Genomic DNA, 23,338 nt, shown 5'->3' on the forward strand with positions numbered 1-23,338 from the left:
TAGGTATTCATGTTGAATTTATTCGCCCTTTGGCCACCACTGCCTACATTTGGGTTGCCCGAGGCCGAACGTTGCCGTGCAGCCTTGCGCTCGCGAGTAGCCATTTCTTTCAGCAACTCCATGGTAGTGTGAGCAGCACAGGTAAAATCTCGGAACTTGCGTAGTTGATGGGAGAGTGTCACGAGTTCCAAATACAAACCATTATTCATTCCTAAATTCTAAGTCCTTTAAGCGCCCAGTCACAGCGCCTATTCATAAGAATGTATTTACTGTTGAAGAAGTTCCTATTGTTGCGTCTATTGTAGAAATACCAGAGTCACGTGATCTATCGGACAATGCCGAAGATATTGATGTCATGCCTCGCAATACTCTTGGAATGTTCCAGAGTCTTACTGCGGCTGCGGCACATGTTATGACATCATAGTTATATATAGAATCGTACGATACCTTTAATTATTCTGATTGGTTAGTTAGTTCATACTCAGTTTCAGTCTCAGTTTCAATATGTGTATATAGGTAGCTCGTCGTAGTCAGTAGTTCTTTAGTTCAAACCTCTTGTATCTCCAAGTGAGCAATCCAAGACGTACCTGCTGCCTTATCCTCTTTGTGATTATCTTGTTGTTTGAGTCCTAGTCTCTGCCCTGCGTTAATTCGTTTAAGGGGTTGTGACATTAGGTTTGAACTATAGGAGACTCCGACTCTCGCGTTACACTCTCGCATCTCTTTCTCTTTCGCCTGGTCGTGTTGGTAGTCACCACACCATTAGCCGAAACAGAACCGTTATACTTTTGCCCGGCTTAAACCGCCGCGATCCTTTGTTTCATCCCTTTGCTCATTTGAGCGCATTTCTTTACCTATCATCTTTCGTAGTTAGTAGTCCTATACCAGGCCCTGTCTTACCGCAGCCGCCAGTATACGGAGGTGTTCACGACATTAGGCGTGTCACTGCAACTTTGAGTGCTGGCCCAAAACCCTGCCTGCTCAACGTTACTATAGTTTCATTTTACCTATTCCTTTCTTCATACGCACGTAGGCATTTGTTTCGAGTCAATAGCGGAACTGTCTAGACGACAAACCGTGCTTTCGACCTACGAGGATTTAGCGACATACCCTAGTGAGACTCGCACTTGTAAGCTTCGGCTGGAAGAGTGATAACTTGTCCTAGGCTTGTACCCTCAGAACGGAGATTGCATTGTCCCTAGTTTTTCCCACTCGAACGAGTATAGTTACGTATCCTTTTTTAGTTAATATTAGGGAAGCATCGGTTGGGTTGATTAAAGAACCCTTCGATCCTGAAGTACGTGGTAGATCCGATCAGATATCGGGGACCGCTTCAGTTTTCCATTACATAACTTTCTTCTTTTCACCATCATTCCCTTTCGGAAGAGCCCTTACGAGCAGCTCTTCAACAGACATCAGTGAATCGGGTTCCAGAACACAACTGGCACTATGTCTGAATTACCAAACTCTCCCACGCAACCTGCACAGACGGTGATATTACCATCTAGTCCACAAGAAATTGTCGACTACATTCACATGTCACTTGCGAACCAAGCGGACAGCTTCAGAGTCAGAATAGCGGAACTAGAAGCCAAGAATTTAGCTCTAGAAGAAGCAAACAGACTCCTGGGTGTACGCCTGGAAATGCAAGAAGACGAGACCGTGAAAATACAGTCTCAACAACCATCCTTCGGCTCTGCAGGAGCTAGTCTACTTTCATCGAATCATTCCCCCTCCATCAAATACTCCAAACCCCAAGACTTCACTGGAGAAAAAGACTCCATAGAACTCATGGTCTGGATATCCCAAGTAGCGCTATACACTGCGCAATGGCCCAACATCCAAGAAGGCCAAAGAATTGGAGTAATGCTCTCCTTCATGAAAGGTACTGCAGCCAAATGGGCGCAACCTTACATCACCAAACTTGGAAAGACCGGAGATGAGAAGTTGACCGTGGAGAAATTCCTGGAAGACTTAGAAGCCATGTGGGGGCAAGAAGATCGTGAAGGAAAAGCGATCCGAGAACTGGAATCCCTTAGACAAGGATCTTCCTCAGTTCCAGAGTACGCAGCCGCTTTCAGACAAAAGGCTGCACACACTTCATTTTCCGATTATGACCAGAGACAGAAGTTCAGACTGGGACTTCAAGATCGCGTCAAAATACAGCTCGCTCATGTCCGTTACGAGGACAAAAACACCATGAAGAAACTGGTGGAACATGCGATCCAAATCGGACGCAACTTTGAGGAGCTAGACGCGGACAAGAAGAAGACAACCTGGTGGACCCCTAAACAAGGCCCCAGGACCCCTGAATACAAACCTGGTCCAAGCAGGGAAAGTGACGCTATGGACGTCGACGCCAACAAGCAGCGAGGTGCTCCAAAACCTCAAGGAAGGACTGGATCCTTCAAATGCTACCGCTGTGGAGGCGAAGGCCATATGGCTAGAAACTGCAAAGACGCAGTCGCACCAAAGGTGCAGGTGAAGGCTACTACAGTGCCAAAAGAAGAAGACCCTATTCCGAGTTGGTTCAAAGCTTGGGTCAGCTCCAAGGAAGGCAAGGGTTTTTAGAGGGGTCGAAGTCAAAGTCTGCGAACTTAGACCCGAACAATCGTTTCTCCATCCTATCTACGTTCTCGGATGTATCAGAAGTATATATTAGATCCAAATCTGAACATTTTTACATTCCGATCACGTTGAAGGGAAAGAACCGACAAGCAGATGTGAAAGCACTGGTAGATTGCGGTGCATCGACATTATTTATTAGCGAAAAGTTTGTGAAAAAGAACGAAGTCCGGTGCCATAAATTATTAAGGCCCATTCCGGTTAAAAATATCGATGGCTCGTTAAATGCCGCTGGATCAATGACTCATTACGCTGAATTAGGTCTAAAGATCGGTGACCATGTTGAGGATCAAGCAGCCTTCATGGTTACGGACTTAGGAAGCGATGATGTTATTATTGGCATAGATTGGCTAAGATATCACAACCCAGAAATAGATTGGAACGCTGGACGTTTTGCACTTTCTCGTTGCCCGGTTAAATGTATTACTAAAAAAGAACAAAGACAAAAAAATAAAGAAAAAAGAAAAGAACAAAAAAAGATAGAAGAAGTGCCAGATCTGATTCCCACAGAAGAGGATGACGAAGAAGACATGGCGATGAAGAGGGCGACAGTTGAGGAAATAGAAGATGAAGAGTATCCTGGAGAATGGATCAAGTATAAAGCCTCGGTTGCCACGGAGCAGAAGGTTGCAGAAGAAGCAACGAAGGTGAAGAAATCGGTTGAAGAGATGGTTCCCGATTGGCTTCACGAGTACCTGGGAGTTTTCTCAGAAGAAGAATCTAAGCGCTTCCCTGAAAGAAAGAAATGGGATCATGCGATAGATCTTAAAGATGATGGCGATCTTCCGCCAAATGCGAAACCCTACCCCTTGTCACCTAAGGAGATGGACACTTTGAAAGATTGGTTAAAAGCCGAAACTGCACTGGGACGTATTAGAGATTCACAATCTCCAGTAGCAGCACCTTTCTTCTTTGTGGCCAAAAAAGATGGCAAGTTGAGACCGGTAATGGATTATAGAAAGCTCAATGAGAAGACGGTTAAAAATGCATACCCGTTACCGAGATCTCAAGATTTAATTGATGCTTTAACCGGTGCCACGATGTACTCCAAGATGGATGTAAGATGGGGGTACAATAATATTCGCATGAAAGAAGGAGATGAGTGGAAGGCGGCCTTCAAAACGCCGTTTGGTCACCATGAACCAACCGTGATGTACTTCGGGTTAACAAACTCCCCTGCCACGTTTCAAACCATGATGAACGAGATATTCAGAGATTTAATTGATGGAAAGACTGTAGTTGTCTATATCGATGATATCCTCGTGTTCACAAATGGCAATAGGGAACAACACCGAAAAGTTGTACGAGAGGTACTAAAACGACTAAAAGAGAATGATCTGTATCTGAAGCCTGAAAAATGTAGCTTCGAACAGACAGAAGTCGAGTTCCTCGGGTTGATAGTGGAAAAGGGTGGTGTTCGAATGGACCCTGTGAAGGTAGAAGGAGTAATGAAATGGCCTGTACCTAAATGCGTCAAAGATATTCAAGCATTTATGGGCTTCGCCAACTTCTACAGAAGATTTATCTTTGGGTTCTCAGACATCGCTAGACCAATCAATGATTTGCTACGGAAAGATGTCAAATGGGATTGGACGGAGAAACAGCAAAATGCTTTTGATGAACTGAAGTCAAGGTTTACATCAGCTCCGATCCTAGTAATGCCTGACGTTGAGAAAAAGATGAAAATAGAAACCGATGCTTCTGATTACGCAACTGGAGCGGTTCTATCTCAACTGATGGAGGATGACCTATGGCACCCCGTGGCGTATTACTCAAAGTCAATGAATGATGCAGAAAGAAATTATGACATCCATGACAAAGAGTTACTAGCAATCATTCGAGCGTTGGAGGAGTGGAGGCACTATGTGCAGGGAAAACTTCACCATGTGGAGATCTGGACGGATCATAAAAATCTCGAGTACTTTATGACGAGCCAAAAGTTGACAAGAAGGCAAGCCAGATGGAGTCTGTTCCTGGCGGAGTATGAATTTACGCTCCAACATAAGCCTGGTGTAGTCAATGATAAGGCCGATAAGCTTTCTCGGAGAGAAGACCACAGAGGGGGGGTAGAAAACGACAACTCTAATCGTATTTTGTTAAAACCGGAGTTTTTTACTGTAAAAGCTGCTAAAAGAGGTCAAGTTCTAGTGCAAGGAGAAAAACAATTGCTGAGAAAGATAAGGCAATGCACAGAACGAGAACCTGAAGTCGCTAAAGCGCTACAAACGCTAAAAGCAGCACCGGTACAATTACGTAGAGGAGTCGAAGAGTGGAATGTGGAGGATGGATTGGTGTTATTCCGAGGACTGGTTTACGTTCCAAACGATAAAGAGATCCGCCGAGAGATATTGGAGTTGTTTCACGACTCTCCACTGGCTGGACATCCTGGACGTGCCAAAACCTTAGAATTGATTTCCAGAAATTATTGGTGGCCTTCAATGACGAAGTATGTCCACGATTACGTAGATGGCTGTGATAGATGCAGAGCAACGAAGATTCATCCAACGCAACCACATGGTCCGCTTAAACCAAATGAAATACCAGCGGGACCTTGGCAATCAATCACTTGTGATTTGATAGTAGATTTGCCTAAAAGCGAAGGGTTCGATTCTATTTTTGTTGTCGTTGATCGATACACAAAACAAACGCACATCATGCCTACAAAAAAGGAAGTTGACGCTCGAGGAATCGCGAAACTTTTCCTAGATAACGTATGGAAACACCATGGAACTCCGAAACAGGTGATATCGGACAGAGGAACACAATTCGTCTCCAAGTTTATGGGACAAGTGTCGAAACGCCTAGGCATAAAATGGAACATGTCAACGGCTTATCATCCTCAGACAGACGGACAAACAGAGAGAATCAACCAAGAAGTAGAGCAATATCTGAGAATGTTCACGTCTTACCGCCAAAATGATTGGGTAGACTGGCTTCCGATAGCAGAATTCGCTCACAATAACTCTGTCACTGTAACGGGTCATAGTCCATTCAAAGTACTCTACGGATACGATCCAGAGTTCACTTTTTCACCAATTTCCAATTCTAAAGTACCTGCAGCTGATGAACGAGTGGATGTAATGAAAGAGGCGAAGGAAGACGCAGAAAGTATGCTGCGAATGGCGAATGAACGGATGAAGAGATTCTACGATAAAGGAGTAAAAGACGCACCACAATTCAAGAAAGGAGATCTGGTCTGGCTCAATGCCAAAAATATCCGTCAGAAAAGACCAAATAAGAAACTCTCTGATCGACGACTTGGTCCATTTGAAGTGCTAGAGAAGACGGGTGATGTAAATTACCGCCTGAACCTTCCAGCAAAATATCAGATTCATCCGGTATTCCACGTAGAATTACTCACTCCGCATTCCCCCTCGACCTTAGTCCAAAGACTTCCACATCATCGTCCGCCACCAGAGATCTTATCAGAAGGCGATTCCGAATGGATAGTACGAAAAGTCCTAGACTCGAGACTGCACAGATCAAAACTCCAATACCTAGTAGAGTGGGAAGGATATCCGATAGAAGAAGCGACATGGGAACCTGAGGAAAACCTTGAGAATGCACGGTTGAAAGTTCAAGAATTTCACCGGCAAAATCCGAAGGCATTAAATCCCCGCAAAATTAACAAATCGGTGTTCGAAACCCAAGAGTTTTTGGAATGGCGCAAGAAGTTTATTCGTCCTAGTTTCATTCGCGATGACGCTCATCCTAGAGAGGGGGTAATGTCACGAGTTCCAAATACAAACCATTATTCATTCCTAAATTCTAAGTCCTTTAAGCGCCCAGTCACAGCGCCTATTCATAAGAATGTATTTACTGTTGAAGAAGTTCCTATTGTTGCGTCTATTGTAGAAATACCAGAGTCACGTGATCTATCGGACAATGCCGAAGATATTGATGTCATGCCTCGCAATACTCTTGGAATGTTCCAGAGTCTTACTGCGGCTGCGGCACATGTTATGACATCATAGTTATATATAGAATCGTACGATACCTTTAATTATTCTGATTGGTTAGTTAGTTCATACTCAGTTTCAGTCTCAGTTTCAATATGTGTATATAGGTAGCTCGTCGTAGTCAGTAGTTCTTTAGTTCAAACCTCTTGTATCTCCAAGTGAGCAATCCAAGACGTACCTGCTGCCTTATCCTCTTTGTGATTATCTTGTTGTTTGAGTCCTAGTCTCTGCCCTGCGTTAATTCATTTAAGGGGTTGTGACAGAGAGGCGCTTAAAGGTCTCGTCCAAAAGTGATAAGGTGTTGTCGGAATGCATCCTGAGTTTGGCGAGAGCGTGCCATTGGGCAAACATATACAAAACTGACTGTATTATTGCATCGTGGTCACTTGGAAAAAGCCCTTCGAAGATAGGCATAGCACACTGGAATAGATGTCAATCACGTATGTCAGCAAATTGACCAATAAAACGAACTTGCAAAATATCTTCAAAGTCTCGCGCTGCAAGTCGTTTCATCTCCGATGTGTTGTTAGCAAATTTGCATATGACACCATTGCCATACGACGGGACACAGTGAAATCTAAGATAAATGCCGTCAGTTTGAAGTCTGTGAGCAGAATGATATGCGACAAACCTGTTGTCGAGAGTTGCCACCAGGCGGTCGCCGCCCGGAATCGCATGGAGTAGACGAATGAGGTGGGTAAACAGAGCCTTCCATGTACCTAGCTCACATTCGTGCATGAAATCGACAACTAGCATGCGAAAGTCGTCCAAGCCTAGGGGTCCGAGTTTTTCTACAAATGAGTTCTAGTCACAGGTGAGGTAGTGCTATTAATCGAATGTATCGACTCCAAAGGTACTCATCATAGTTGGCACCCATGACCCTTCTCCAAGAGTTGCCTGTACCTTTGAGCCGTCAACAGTATTTCCAGACCTATAAATGAACTCGCGTGCGCTGGTTACCCTCTTCAGACAGTAAGTCCGAATGTTAGCTAGACGATCATGCATATCTTTAGCCAGGCCTAAGAGATCAAACATGGCTTTCGGCATGAGACAGCGTGGACATGGGCAAGAACCCATGTCCTTGATTGCCGCAATTAAAGCCCTAAAATATTAATCATTATCTCAACATAGACACGGAAAAAGCATACTTTTCTGGATAATCAGCCGAGTAAGTGAATATACGCGGAAACACCCTTCTTACTATGCCATCCGGACACCGGAGTACAATGCCATGGCGGTATGCTTCAAGGAAGTCTGCATCCAACAAATGTTTCCAGCATGCGTGAAATAAGTCCCGTCGACAATGTGCGTGAAGTGCTGATATGCCACTTTTCGATATCTGAGGTAGGACGCTAAGGACGTCCTTGACACGATCCGGAAGCTAAAAATATGTGAGAGAGATGTACGATACAGAGACAATTAACATACCAAAGGTAAAAATCCGACGAGATGGCACGCACCAGATTTAGGTGCTGAGCGTGCATATTTCGTTAAATTGCCGAAGTACAGATAAAGGGGCCAAGCCTTGGCGGTTCCGAAGGTTGCGAGATGAGTCGCATTGGAAAAGAACATTAATCCAGCAATGACGTGTTCGAGTGAGCAGCCAGGCTCTTTCGGTTGCCTCTGCAGGTCATCCTGAGCTTCAAGCCATGAGTCGGATGTATAAAGTTCATCGAACACACGTTCTTGATGATCGTCCAGTGGGTCCTTCCACAGGTGCTTGAAAGGAAACAGATGAAATGCGCTGGCTTGGACGTCAGCGAATGCGGAACGGATCACGCCTACAAGTGGTCGATAATGGAAGCCCGAAACGCTAAATGACAAAGATGGGTCATCTTTCAACTTGGTGGGTATGTCGAGGGTGACATCTGTCTTTAACCAGTCATCCGGAAACGTGGCAGTGTCCTTTCCTACGTCGTCCAGTGCACGCAAACTCTTCTTCACTGAAAATTCATCCAGGTCATTGGGATTGAAGTCCTCAGCCTGAATTACATCTTTAACAAGGCACGCCACTTCATTTTCCGACTTTTGATGGCTGCCGGAGTTCATCCACATCATGAGACGGTGTAGAGAATCATGCCTCTCATGGCGTGATATGGTAGTTTTCACCAAGGAGTATACAGCACGAACTCATAGCATTACTCTGTGCGCTACCCGCAGCTATCTCTATATGAGGCGCAGCTTTCCCACGCAACGCGCGCCATGCGCGCACCATTCCCGTGCTTCATGATGTATACGCGCGCGCGCGTTCCCGCGCTTGCGCGCCCTATAGCGCCAGCCATCCAGATGCATCCATCCACTGTCCACCAAGCTCCCTAGTATGTATATTTCCATTTCCTTTATTAGCATAGTTCCACCTTTATTTTTATCATAGTTTCTCACTCATATATATTTTTACATACCTACTCGGTAGCGCTTCGGCTCCGCATGAGCGCGCTTAGGCGCGCTATATAAGCGCCAGCAGTACATACTACACTGGACCTACTTTTCCTACTTTTCACTTACTAGTTACTACCCACTTACTACTTAGCAGAATATAGTAGAAAGCTATTCCTTTACATTTTGCACTCTTATATCTCTTATCTTGCTTTATATCACTACTTAAGCTTAGTTTCTCATTTCCGCATACGCGCGCGCACTTTCCCGCGCTTCGCGCTAATACGCGCGCGCGTTCCCGCGCCTTTGTACCTTGCGCGCTCCTGCGCTTTCTCGCACTTCGCTTAAGCGCACACTTCTAGATCCTTGCTGCACTCACTTCCCCTATAGGGTCGAACGCACTTGCTTCTCAAGTAACGCAGACTAGGCAGCGCGCGACCTTACAACTTTTACAGATACAGTCAGGAGCTTCTTTTGTTCCTCATTGTATTGTTGTTTCTACAACGGTAAGTAGTCATGTTGGGGAAGGGATATGGCGGTTCTGGAGATTGTCCGGGCATCTGGGCGTCATGTGCATTAGAGGTACTCATTGGACACGAAGTAGATAGTAGCGAGGACGAGATGAGTCTATCCGGCTCGAAGGAAGGCTGCCTAGGATAATGTCGACATAGCCCAAATGCGTTAAACGCCGTTTGAAGAGATTTATGCAGCGTCAAAATTACTCTTTGGATCCTGTGCTGGGGTGGAGCCGGATTCGCAGTCATGGGAGGCGGATCGCTCCCAAAAGAATCAGAAGGGTTTATGTCTTCATCAGTAGGTAGAAGATCTGTGAAATTTCTCAGGACTAGCCCGACCATGTGTCGCTGGTGTTGATTTAGTGAATCTAGTTATCCATAAATTTTATGGTGAGGCAACAGACACAAAGTGTTACAAAGGTGCGCACCTGTGATATTATCATCTTGTTCAATGATATCGTCCATCACAGTATCCAACATGTCTGTATCCTGGAATGCCAAAGTTGAGGGGCTAGCACGAACGTCACCACGACAGGCTGAATTGATAGGCGTCGTTGGCATGCAAATCGCGCTATGTTTGCAGTGTGCGATGGGTTTCAAACGACGACTGTTTTTAAATATGAATGGTTCGAGCTGTGCCAGATGATGATTGGAGGTGAGCGAACTCAGAAGGTTGAACCTAGGACTTACCAGAGTGCCCCTAGTACTACTAGTTGGTAGTAGTTGCAATGATTTAGTCGACTCCTTTGCCCGGTCCCTTCTTTTCTGTGCGGCTAGAGCACTTGCCTTCTGATAGTGTTTGCATGTCGAATGATGTCGGCTGAGTCCATGAAAGTCCATATCGCTCTCCCAAGAGCAATGCAATGTACTGCAGGACACCATTGAAAGAATTAAGATTATCACCAACAGAACATAAGGCGGCTGAGAGAAATACATTCCTGGGCCTAAGTGACTATGCAGCCATATGGACCCGATGCAATAGAGACTGGATTGCTTTTTTTCCAGTCAAAGCCAGTCCAAACAACAGAATGCTGACTCAGGTCTGCCACCTTCATACATATCCTTATTGGACATTTCTATATTCACTCAACAAATCAATGACGTAACGTTGAACTGTTCGATTCGTGCCATGGATACAAAGAGCATATATTGATTATTAAGAGATAAATCTGGTGAATCTTACACGCTGATGTTGCACTTAGTAAATTAAGAATCAATATAATGAAGTCTACAAGGGCAGATTAAGGTGAGTAACGAGTTGCTGAATAAAGTACATATGTATGAGAAAGCATCACTGCGCCTGCAAAACCCACTTGGGTTTGTAATGCGGCAAGATGTTCTTTGCTTTCTCCACTTTCCGTGCCCACTCATCTTCCTTGCATCTAAGGAGCGTCAATAATTGGGTATACTGCTGGACTCGCGACTGTGCTGCGGCATAGCTTGCGTGAACTGTGTTGATGGTATACTCGGTGAACAGTCTGTCTTGATCATCTTCATTCAACTCAATGTCATCAAGTGACATCTTACAGACCCCTTAGTGATTGTGGGGTAGATGAAGCGTAAATCCTTGTACGTACCAAATGTGCCTGCAGCTCTCGGTTATGTCCAGCCATTTGTAACTTCGAAGAGCAGTCCGGTTCTGCAGGCATACTGGAGTTATTGCATCCATGAAGAAAGCAGCTAAGATGTTGAGGTGTCAGGGGAATTGGGGACGAAGTTGACATTTCCAAAGTGATTGAAATCTCGAAATATATAATGGTTCGAAATCAACATTGTTTAAACGAGCATTTATGCTGTTATACAAAGATTTAAATCGGAGTAATGCGGTATTTTAACTATGCTCGTCACGCATGTCACACATCCATAATAGGCAGTAGGACTTCGTACACCGCTGATATTAGTTTGCTCTGAAATTTGAATAACATCTCTGGCCTGCAATCACAATGTAGCACACTCATATTTCACTCATTTTCATCAGTAAAATCACAAAGTCCTTATTTGGCTTGGAGCTGATTAATCTGTGGTTATGTGTAGAATAGAGTAGAGACTTTAGATTAGAATATTTGACATCAAGACTAAGAGCCAGTTCAGCAATGAGATGTTGACTGAGGTTTGGCAAATGTCAGGTGAGGCTTCTTGGCTTGAAGCATCCCAGATGTTGGAGCTCAAATTATAGCTGTATTTGTCCAACCCTAACACCAGCTGTTATCGATACACTATTAGGCAACTGCACGGGTAAACCCCCGGGTGTCAGCGCTCGTACCCACACCCACACCCGGAGGAATACCCATACCCTCAAAGCGGGTCTGGGTTTTTGTGTGGGTGGACGGGTAAATGACCCGCACAGTAACCTGCAAAGGGTATAATCGCGGGTCGCTGCAAATTCAAACAGTTCATGTACAAAATGTAGCTACTCTAATTTAATGGCATCCCACCCAATCTCGAGCTCCTGCTCCTCCTCACCTTCAACATCTGCAAGTGCTGCAACAGACATGACATCCTCTGTCTTCACTAGATTGAGCTTGCTCCAATATGTGAGGCACAGGAGTGCGCGGGTTGACTGAGCTGATAATTGAGAGCGAACATGTGAAAGGAGGAGATGCCCACGACTAAAAAGACGTTCAACATCCACGGAAGTAGCTACCATAGTCAAATAGTTAGCTCCTTAATACGAAATAAATGTAAAAACAAAACATACCAGGTATACTAAGATAATCTAACGCCATGCAAGAAAGGCACAGATAAACAATACAACATTCATACCACCAAGCAAGGGGGTCCTCGACATGCTCAATGTCAGTGCCCAGGTACCTGTCAAGTTCGTTTACAGAGTGACTTGTCGGGGGTGCAAGCGCAGGGATATTGTCAAAGATGTTGCCCTGTGGATGTAGATAGGTTGCGAGTCAGCGAGTGCATCAAAACAGACAATAAAACTCACCGAAGAAACTTCTGCTGCTATACCATCGTCTGCCTCAGAGTCTGTGTGTGAGGCTGCCAACATTGAGTCAGAGTATGAGCGCTCAAATGTCTCCCGTACAAGTGTCTCGGCAGTTTCAATCCAAGTGTCTTCCCACTTCGCACATCTGAAATATGTGAGTTTGTGACGCGGGTGTAGAACTAAAAGTAAGAGGTCAGACAAATGACATAGATTAAGAAAGAAACTTACCCATGGCAATACGGTACACTTCCAATGTATCTGTCAGTTGGCAATAGCGATTCAATGTCTTTTTGGCGAGTCCTACAGCTACATGAATTGATGGAAGGAATGAAGCATTCAGGGAGTAAGTGGTCAGTTTCTCATCGATTAGGTCCATTGCTGGGATAACGGTCACCAAGTTTGGGTTGAACACGAGAAGAACAGCGTTGCATCCTTGAGGATCTAGAGCAAAGTGTTATGTAAGTGTTACTAATTAAGTAATATACAGTGTTACATATGGTTACATATGTGCACACACCTTCAAGATGTCCCGTAATTGCTCCACAATTACCCATTTGTGGTCTGTTAACTCAAGTTGTCACAAGCCCAGGTCTCGTCGCTGGGTCACGGCATCAATCGCCTAGTGCTGCCGAAGTCCGGTTCAGTCCGGTTCTTGGGCCAAATTTTCCAAACACCAAACCGAACCATAGGTTCGGTTTAGCTGTTTGGTCAAACCCTGGACCGAACGTCACCGAACGTGTTCAGGAGGTCCAGTTTGCGTTCGAACTGGGTTTGACCAAGCTTGCAGATGATGGGCCGGAGCTCCACCATGAACACCATGCACAAACGCCCAGTGCACATCAGCAACTGCTGACATGGCTTAGATGAGTGTGGACAAGAGTAGGAGGAGGGAAGAAGATGAGGAGATCTCGCGAAGGGTAAGTGGGCATTGGGAACACAGCAGCGTTGGGATGGTGCTCTAGGGGACTTCTCGCAGGGCCTGGATATAAATCTGTGGTGGCAAAAATGAGCTATAATATTAAGATCGAGTACTTGCAAAGAACAACACGCGTACACCATCTCGCCTTTGATCAGTTCGAATATAATGCTGGACACAGTTGAGTATTTCATGACAACTCAAAGAAAAGACAAACATACAACTGGCACTTGGCCTCAGCCTTGCTGAGGCTCTCTCGAACATCCTTGGCTATGATGTCGTGCCATTCCCATTTCTGCGTTGGACTTGATCTTGTCTTTGAAGTGCTTTCCAGCAAGGGGAAGATGTCCAATGTATGTCGGATATGCAAAGTGGAACTCTCTCGCAGCATCCAAGAACATGTCCCCGATCCTTTGGATGATCGGTGCTTGCTCACATTGCTGAACATACATAGCTTCCACTAGTCTCCTGTTGCATTCCTGAAGATCCAGGATGTTTCCAAAAACCTCTTGAACAAACTTGTCTAGCTTGTGAGCCGGCATGACAGGAGGACTTGCTTTCAGCAGTGGCCGATGAACAACTAAAACAAGGAGATTGAGTGGGTCAGACTATCAAGTAATATAAGGCACTGACCACCTGACGATGTCATCCCACAGACTAAGAGTGAATGTGACGCCAAACCCACCAGCTACAAGAAACATGCTTGGATTTGCAAATGAGATGTCGGACATCAAAACGATGGCGCCAGTGGTGTTGTGCGGATGTTGATTCACCTGCCAGAGATGGTGGTGCATGCGCGTGGCAAGGATTGCAAGAATCAAGACCTGAAAAATATATGTGGGGACAACCACAGATGGATCAGGAAGTTGATTAGTAGACAATTGAGAAAATGCCGGTATGAAAAGTAGGGAAGATCATACAAGATTGGTGGGCTTGAGAGTGGGGCAATTAAACAGGGCAATTAAACATTGATTGCAGAGAAATATGGGGCTGTGTATAGATGTATAAATTTGAATGCTGGGAGCTGCCTGTGGATGTTGCAAGCATGGGAGAAGGAAAAACGCTACAATGAGCTTCCTGCACAGCAAACTCTGAGAACATGTCAGTCAGTCAAGTCTACATGCACAACATACCTTGAGACAAAACTATGAGCCAATAGGAGTCAGGGACTTGCAGCAGCAGCAAAATTGAGGTAGTGTAGGTGCTGACAGATGGTGGTTTTGGTGGGGTTCGAACATGTCCAAACTGGTTCTGGTTAGCTCTGAACCCCGAACTGGACTTAAGGTTCGGTCCAGGGGCCATGCTGGACCTGTGACCAGACCTTGAGTCTGGTTCAGAAAGGTTCTGGTTCGAACCGAGGTTCAGAACCGAACTGCGGCAGCACTACAATCGCCTCTCGATGCCTCAGTGCATACTCAATCATGTCGAATGTCGAGTTCCAGTGTGTGGAAACATCCTGTGGGAGTGTCGTAACCCTCATCTTCAAAGCTTCAAGAATTTCATGCCAGGCCGGGTGGAGTTTGACAGTCGAATGTATGATCTTGAATCCAAGTTTGCAAAGCTAGGTACTATGTCAATTTTCAAGGTATGTTTCATGATCTGAACTCCCACCTTTGTGAGTACTAACTTGATGGGACACACACTATTCCTAAGGTTTTCCTGCTCGATATCTGTCAACAAAGAAACTTCATCGACCAAGCCATCCATGTCATCTTCGTCATCAGCTATCAACTCTTCTGTGTCCTCGTCGTTTGTGGATGCCTTGAATTCACGGAGCAAGGACTTCACTACAAGATTGACGGTGTGCAAAAAGTACCGTGTGTGCAATGCTTTTCCACCAAAGTCGGGGAGTGCGGTACTGAGTTCATATCATTACTGTGTTATTCAATGCGTTGTCGCATGTAACAGCCAGGATCTTCATTGCAGTAAGTCTCATTGAATACATTGTGTTGATTGGACTAACTTTTTCTATGATTCCAAAATCATCTAGTATCTGTTCAAACGCTCCCGCTAATTCCTTGCTGGTATGCGACTAACATGCTCAATATCAATCAAGTCAGGCCAAAGTAAGTCATCCTTACTTTTGGTATCTCAACAATATCTAATGGCAGACTCAGCGGCACTCCTTTATGTTTGAGGTGCGCAGATACAGTGACCAAAGCTCGATGGTTTGTTGAAGTCCATCCATCTGTTGTGAAGTTGACTTTACCTTCATGTTCCTGCCGGTGAGTATATTAGATTCATGCTGCGCTATGTTTAAATGATGACCGTGCCTTTGTGATTTTAGCTATGCGCTGTCTTGTCCTGGCAAAGACCAACCAAATGTCACGTGACACTGTAGCAGGCGAAAGTAAGTAATATTCAGGTCTTCCGGTCTTCATAAGAGACTGAAATCCCCTGTCCCTGACGATTTCAAACGGTCGTAGACTTTTGGCGACCCAACAAACAATTTCAGCCCTTATCATGGCTATCTCAGCTCTCAATCCAATTAGGAAAGATGATGGCGTACTTTGTCTCAGTCCGTGTATGTTGGCAATGCGAGTATGTCACTTTCCCCTTGCCTTTTCGCTCGAATGATGTTGTGATTGACCCACTCCATAGGATGCTACCAACTATCTTAGTCCAAACCTCCTGGGCATCTTTGGCTTGGTCTGCAGATTGCAGAACCTCATCACCCCAGCATGATTTGACGTGCTTCTGCATGTTACCAGTAGACCTCGCATCCTTTTTGTCAAGGAATCGTTGAATTGTAGTTTTGCATCCTCGAGCACAGCACTTGAACTGATGTGCGTGACATCCATTGTGCTCAATGATACAGGGTTTGGGCTCGAAGAATGCATATACAGGTGAGCACCACTCCTTTATTAGTTGAGCTATCATCTGATTAACAAATTGTTTTAATTGAAGATCATATTGCATACTGAGCTCATCTTCAGCAGTTTCAATGTCTGGACTTGGATTGCGAGTCTCATTGGCATCATCGTTGCTCTCGTCATCATCGACCATGATCACATCATTATGCAGATCAGCCTCTTCCTCTTTGTATGAACCACTGCTCGATGTCCCTGTACTGGTGTAGCTGCGGGACTCGGAGTAGCTGTGACATTGTCTTCCATGTCATCCTTTGTGCGACCATGGTTCGGGATACTTTTAGCCTTCTTGGACTGGCTTGGTGCCACATTTTCCCTATTCATGTCATTCTTCCGTTTCTTAGTCGAGGGGCCATCAAGCTTCTCTTCGAGGGCTGCCTTTGCCTTGTCCATGAGTTTGGTGACTCATTTTGCCATTTTTGTGAATATGTTTGGCTGCATGATGTCTATGACTCACGGCTAGAGGATAGTGATACTGATATGCTTGCTATTGATTTTTTTAACAACTGTACAGTATGAGTAGCCGATTTCCCGTTTAGGTAGCGAAATATAGTGATTTTGACGTGTCAACCCAAGCTGCAGGTATGGGTGAGGGTGCGGGTGCCTGAAACATGGACCCCCATCCACACCCTCGGGACACCCATACCCACCACCCGCACGGGTTTCCGAAACCCATGCAGTTGCCTATACACTATACACATTGTCCTTGATCTATGTCCTACAGCAATGAGTGTTCAATCGTAACTCCCACCTTATGTGCCCCAACACCCAGAAACTCGACATTGCCTTGTCCAATATTCAATTCTTCTTGTTAGTATTCTGATCAGTGCTACAGCCAATATATTAGAGTCTGTGTATGCAAAGGATCCAGAGCCCTATCATATGTCTGCCCTCTCCAGCAAAGCCTGGGTCATGGAGCTGTTGAGATTCATGCACAATTCACTTCTGCACTCTGTTCAGGCACTTTCGAGAAGATTAAGAAATCTGTTGCTTCATCGGGTGTGAAGAACACAACAACAACTGGCTACATTCTTGAAACAGTTGTTGAACTGGGGAAGAAACTGCACAAGTGGAGTACTGGCATTCAAGCAAAACTAGAGAGCAAAATCAAAGCTATTTTAGAGAAGCAGCTTGAAGACCTCCTGCAAGGGAGCAAACTCAAGGATGCTCAATCCATTATTAGGTGTTGAAGGTAAGACTGAGTTTTGCATTTTCAGCTGTAGCTGTACATTGACCTTTCGTCAGGTTTCAATGTTTATCAGGACACGCCGACAGAGATTCTCCATCAGTTACCAATTTTTTTTTGTGTCGTGACATGCTTTATCTCAGGCTCACCTGTTTGACTCATGTACACATTTTGTACATATGTACATAGTAGTGCAGAACTTGGCACACCATCATACTAGTGTTAGCTGCCGAAGGGCTTAAGAGTGATATCGATTTTGGTCCCACACGCGTCAAAACAATCGCAGATAACATTAGTTTCTCAAAAGGCTGTAAATATTCGAGGTACAAGCATAATGCAGTCTGGCATCGCTGGCCAGCAATTCAGCCAGGGCCACACCCTCGTTATCATTGGCCCTGAAGGCTACGTCAGGAACTATTGAACACAGTTGGACAACACGCTACCGAGCTCATTGAAGCAGTTCCCAATGCAAAGGTCCAGTGGTGAGGTTAAATGCCCCAGGATAGATCATGGCATGACAACCTTAAGAGTTTGTGTGTTTTTCATTTTTCGTATAAATCAGGTAACCACGAACCTCGCTGTGCTGCAATCATCGCCAGCGGGAACCTGACATTGTAGCACAAACCGAGCCCAATACGTGCAAATTCTTAGGAGAGTTTCATTGAGTGTGGTGCAAGCACGTTGAATGAGGTTCACACCAGTGTCAAAATAGTTCGCCGTTGTTCCTCCTGTCAATGTTTTGCTCTCCTGTAGGTACGATGAGATCCAGAAAAGACGCTAAAGCGAGAACTAGTAAAGGGTATACCTTGAATTTTATCTTCCCAGGGATATCAATGTCAAATAGGTGAACCTTGCGATGTGATGCAACAAGTGCACCTCCATCCACGTGCATCAGTGTTGATTGGAAAGAGTTTCAGGGAACTTGACACCTGTCGGAGAATACACAGTGCAGGTGTTGTAGATGTTGTTTGTCTCCACATCTCTCTTGGGTATCGAATCTGTTAGACAAAATATAAACTTTCTATCCCTTTGCCACACATTTGAGCGAGGTATGACCTCCGATGAGCCAGATTCATGCCTCCTTCACAGCAGAAAATAGCATCTTAACACTTTCGCTTACACTCGCTTGAATATCATACTCCTTACCAACAGTGTAGCTGATGTTCTCGGCATATGCGGGGAAGTGAACAAAGCCGTACGGCAAGTTGAAACATTCCTGAAAAATGAGTTAGAGTTGGGTGAAACAAAATTAATTCCATACTGGCAATACAATAACTTGAGGCCTCTTGTCTGAATTGCTCTTTGCTGCCTTCAGAAATTGTGGACCGAAACAAGCAAATTGAGCGGACCACCAATGGGCCAGTACCAATCATGGGACAGAGGATTTTTTTGTTATACCTGTACCCTAATCGGGTCCAGGGATTACTAATCCTTTTACTCCTGTGCTCATACAGTCATCATGTACAGCTGAGTCCAACATCTCCTGCGGAGCCTCTGGCTCTTCACCTCTCAAGTCACTTGATGCACGGTAGGCAGATTAACTTCTTCGAAGCCCTTGATACTCACTCAATTTCTAATCAAAAACTTTTGCTTTCTAATGTCATGAGTTGCTTCAACTCCCTCAAGCGAGTCATGCTGGAGTTTTGTTTGTTGGCTGCATCTGATTTGGTCCGAAGCCCATCGTCAGATGGCTCAGCTGAGCAAGAGGTGAGTCAACTCACACAATGAAAGCCTCCTCTGACACCTCCTGTCAAGGCCACCATCAGCTGTTAGTAATGCCATGGTTCAGTTCTGGTCTGCTCAGGCTCGGTCTTGTCCGGTTTACTAATAACTTGGCTGACCCAATGCAAACTGAGTCACTGATTCGAATTGAATGTGGTTTGCTAGTCACATGAACTCAATCAAACCAGCTTCAACCCAAAAAATTGAGAACTACGGTTTAAGCCGGCTTTAGCCAGCTCAAGCTGGTTTGCAAACATGGCATCTGGTCCAAAGTTCTCTCACAGTCTCACTCAGTGACACTTTTGATTCATTGCAACTTGGATCCATTGTTGTATTTTTGTTACTCTTATATGATGAATAAGGTCCCCATTCGAGTTGATGGCAGGTTCAGGCTTGGCGATGTTTAGGGATCCAGCTCATATGGTATGTCTTTTACATACCAACTTCATTTTCATTCAGATTTAATGTATGGATCCCAATGTTTAGCTGTCATGTACCATGCACAAAAACATCATTACCAGTGACACGGTTGCTGTTAAACTTGAACCCATAATCGATGGGTCATCTTCTGTACAGCATGAATATTATATTTTAAAACGACTCAAAGGTGGAGTTGGAATTCCCCGCGCTTTTTGGTTCGGCAGAGAGTCGACATATCACACTTTAGTTCTTGACCTCCTCGGGTCATCGCTGCACAATCTTTTCCTTGCACATAATCGCAAATTCTCCCTTCACACTGTTGTCAACTTAGCGGACCAGCTGGTCAGTCAGTTTGTAGTAGGGCCACTGCAGATAGCTAACCCATTCACAGCTCTCATGTCTCGAGTACATCCACTCACATAATTATGTCCATGGTGACATTAAACTGCAGAATGTCATGGTGGGTCTCCATGATTTGAGGCACACTGCCTTTATCATTGATTTTGGCATCACAAAGGAATACTGCGACACTTCAACCAGACTCCATGTACCATTCCATCATAATCGACGTCTCACTGGCACTCCCGCCTTTGCCTCAACAAACAATCACTTAGGAGTCGAGCCAGGTCGTCGTGACAATCTCGAGTCACTCGCATACATGCTGATCTATTTCTTGCATGGGTCTCTCCCATGGTTAACCGGTGACCATGGGAAGCTATCTAGCTCTTCTATGCTCGAGCGCAAAGCAAACACCACCATTGAAGCTCTATGTCGTGGTATTCCTGTTGAGTTCGCTACTATGCTTATCTACACATGCTCTCTTGCATTCTCAGAGGACCCGGACTACGACCACCTTCGTTCATTGATTCATGGTATTCGTGCTACATTTTCTGTACCAACAATGGACTTGCTAGATTTCAGCCAGTCCGGTGATCCTGTCACAATAGTCACATGTTCCCCTCCATTCTCCGGCGAATGCTTGGTAGCTGAGGTGGTGACCCCATGCCTGCTGAAGGTAATGCCTCCTCGTAGATCGACTCGTATGTGAGTATCCCATTTCATCTTCCCACTTGTGAAATGAAGCTAAGATTGATTGTCTGCAAGCTTACATCCACATAACAACTCCCTGCCATGTGCAATTACTTCAACACCATGCCAGAAAAAAGAGACTGGTTGCTAGATCGTGACACTCTGGTGAAATTATATGTTCTCTTTACATACATGTATATATATTACCAATGCTGTAGCCTGTAGGTCTGACAAATTAAGCTGTACAGTTACATTATGCCAATGAAAATTGTTCTCCACTTCCTAAATTTCCCGATTCCCACAGTAGAACCATGCTGCACACAGCACAGGCCTTCAAGCTGCACAACTCCCATGAAGGGGTCGTTATGATTGACCGCTGAATCATAGACCTTTATATTGCATTTCTATTAACATACAGGCTCCAACACCCCACTGCCTTTTCCCTGGGTGTCATTCAACTGATCGGCCGATTGATAAAGGTACTTCCTTTCACCTGATTGATTGCACAGTGTTATGGATGCATCGTGGCTCAGAGATTATTCTAACAGTATTTTTTGATAGAGATCTGGAGTCTGGAACATCTGGCTACCATTATTACCCTCATCGTATCACTAATCAGTGATCAGGGTGCAATTTATTATGTGGCATACGCCCAACTTGCCACATGGAGGGGATTTGGCTAATGCACTGCTTCCTTTCGTTACTGCGACACCTTGTGCTCTGATACTCACCTATATAAACAGTGAATTATGTGGTCAGATTTTCACCATCTCCAATATGCCTCCTCGCCAACGTGGGCAGGGCAGGGCCCGAGTTGTTGTGGCCCCCATGGCTGCTGAACCCCTTCCCACTGCTGGCCCCATCCCAATTGTTACTACTGTTGCTACCCCTGCTATTGCTATCACTCCTGCTGTCCCCACTATCACCCCTGCTATACCTGCTATCACCCCCGTCCCCACTGCTATGTTAGCATCAGCACATGCTACCACCCTTCATATCACCCATCGACCCCCTGCCAGACCCCGAGCTAACAATCAAATTCATGCTGGTCCAAGTTATACAGCAGAGGAGGGGGAATCCTTCGACCTCAATATCTCTGGTGATGAAGATGAAGACGAAGCGACAGCTAGCCCGCTTCAAACAACCACGGATACCACTCAGACCAACCCACATGCCACGGGTAGTCGAGTAAAGCGGTCCAAAGTTGCTCACGATACGCTCCACTTCTTCAGGGACGATAAAACCAATAACTGCTGAGTCTGCAAAGTTTGCAAGTAAGTATTGTGTCTACAAGTGCTTGGTTCTTTCTTACAAATTTCACCAGGGAAATTTGTGAAGGAGACCCAGAATATGTCGTCACCACGTACAGTATTGCCCCCGGGACCTCAACCCGTCGCAAACATCTTTTTCACGCTCACACCCAATGTTACCTTGAAGCATTAGAACGCAATGGCTGGCCCGTGTACAGTGACTTAAAAGAACTTATTAGAGATGGCTGGACGTTAGCAGGTATAATTCAAGTGCTAAAGGACCCAGCTAAAACGATCGAATCACTTGGTCCCCCCCCTGTTAGCAACTCACTCCCTGGAACTTCAGGACTGCCCGGCGATGTGCTACCTGATTTCTCACTGGATGAGATGCATCGCCAGCTTGTAAAATTCATAGTTGCTGATGATCAGGTGAGTCACTCACTTTCTACACGATTTTGTTCTTAATTATTTTCAGGCTATCAATGTAATTGAGTGCCCTGAATTTCGACGATTGATCTGCCTTCTGCGACCAGATATCCAAGATATGGATATTTTCCATTGCACCAAAGTGCGCGAACTAATACTTCAAGCATTCGATGAGTATTTTGAAGTTTTGAAGCGTGACCTCGCAGTAAGTGCACAGTTGTCGAGTGTCCCACAAAATATCTTACATCTTCCAGAGAGCACAAGGGAAAATCTCGTTTACATCTGACCTGTGGTCGGATGCTAACCTTTGGCCATTTATGGCGGTTACTGCACACTGGATCACTAGAGAGGATCATTTGTTGGTGCTGGTGCTGAAGGCAGCACTGATTGCCTTCCACCACGTGCCTGGGAGTCATAGCAGAGTGTCGTTAGCAGGTGAGATGATGATGCTTCTTGATCGTGCTGAGGTAGCGCAGAATGTAAGTCTGTAGTTTTACCATATGACATGCTCTGACTTCGTTTAGATGGGGTACTTTACTTTAGACAACGCCGGCAACAACAACACTTGCATGGAAGAGCTGTCATCCTTACTGAGCACACACAATGTAACTTTCCATCCAACTGCTCACCGGATCCCATGCTTCCCACACATTATTAACATATGTGTGAAGCATATCCTTCAGGACTACCCAACAGCTGAATTTATGTATGTAGGTGACAGTTGGGTAGTAGATGGCACAACCATCCAGAAGGCGGAGTACGTCGCAGTCTTACGATCCAAGGCTCTCGACCATGCCAGAGATGTTGTGTGCACAATCCGCAAGTCGAACAAACGATGCAAGGCTTTCAGGGAGATGATCATTAGGGGGAACAAAAGAAATTGGTATAAAGATGACAAAGGCAATCCCAAGCAGCTCCTGATCGTCGAACTTCTACTGGATGAGGCCACACGATGGGATTCAGTCTACATTATGCTGAACCGTCTACGGACCCTCCGCAAGGTAAAGCTCCCTCAACAAATATCTTGTCAGGGACTAACAGTCGCCCAGCCCCTCAATAGATTCCTCCAACAATCGCTGCCAATGAAAAGGCTGACTCCAATGGAA

At 45.2% G+C, this 23,338-nt stretch overlaps 3 protein-coding genes across 3 annotated transcripts; 1 reads left to right on the forward strand and 2 right to left on the reverse strand.

Annotated features, from left to right (window-relative positions):
- Positions 1-9,770: 9,770 nt before the first annotated feature.
- Positions 9,771-11,124, reverse strand: F5891DRAFT_976635 (uncharacterized protein; the record flags this gene model as incomplete). Its single annotated transcript, XM_041376632.1, has 5 exons — positions 9,771-9,823; positions 9,904-9,964; positions 10,166-10,343; positions 10,789-10,997; positions 11,053-11,124. The coding sequence occupies 5 exons, from the start codon at positions 11,122-11,124 to the stop codon at positions 9,771-9,773; spliced, it is 573 nt and encodes a 190-aa protein (XP_041230650.1).
- A 6,639-nt stretch (positions 11,125-17,763) lies between these two features.
- Positions 17,764-18,699, reverse strand: F5891DRAFT_1010788 (uncharacterized protein). Its single transcript, XM_041360641.1, has 5 exons — positions 18,647-18,699; positions 18,191-18,542; positions 18,084-18,132; positions 17,829-18,031; positions 17,764-17,780 (listed from the first exon to the last, which is right to left on the reverse strand). Exons 2-4 carry the CDS (start codon positions 18,275-18,277, stop codon positions 17,928-17,930), a joined length of 240 nt encoding a protein of 79 aa, XP_041230651.1. The 5' UTR covers positions 18,278-18,542; positions 18,647-18,699; the 3' UTR covers positions 17,764-17,780; positions 17,829-17,927.
- Positions 18,700-19,605: 906 nt separating this feature from the next.
- F5891DRAFT_1183779 (casein kinase I) lies at positions 19,606-20,575 on the forward strand (the record flags this gene model as incomplete). Its single annotated transcript, XM_041366343.1, has 2 exons — positions 19,606-19,869; positions 19,919-20,575. 2 exons carry the CDS (start codon positions 19,606-19,608, stop codon positions 20,573-20,575), a joined length of 921 nt encoding a protein of 306 aa, XP_041230652.1.
- Positions 20,576-23,338: the final 2,763 nt, after the last annotated feature.

Source organism: Suillus fuscotomentosus (genome assembly GCF_016647785.1).
Source record: "Suillus fuscotomentosus strain FC203 chromosome Unknown F5891scaffold_8, whole genome shotgun sequence".
In the NCBI taxonomy this organism is placed as follows: Eukaryota; Fungi; Basidiomycota; class Agaricomycetes; order Boletales; family Suillaceae; genus Suillus; species Suillus fuscotomentosus.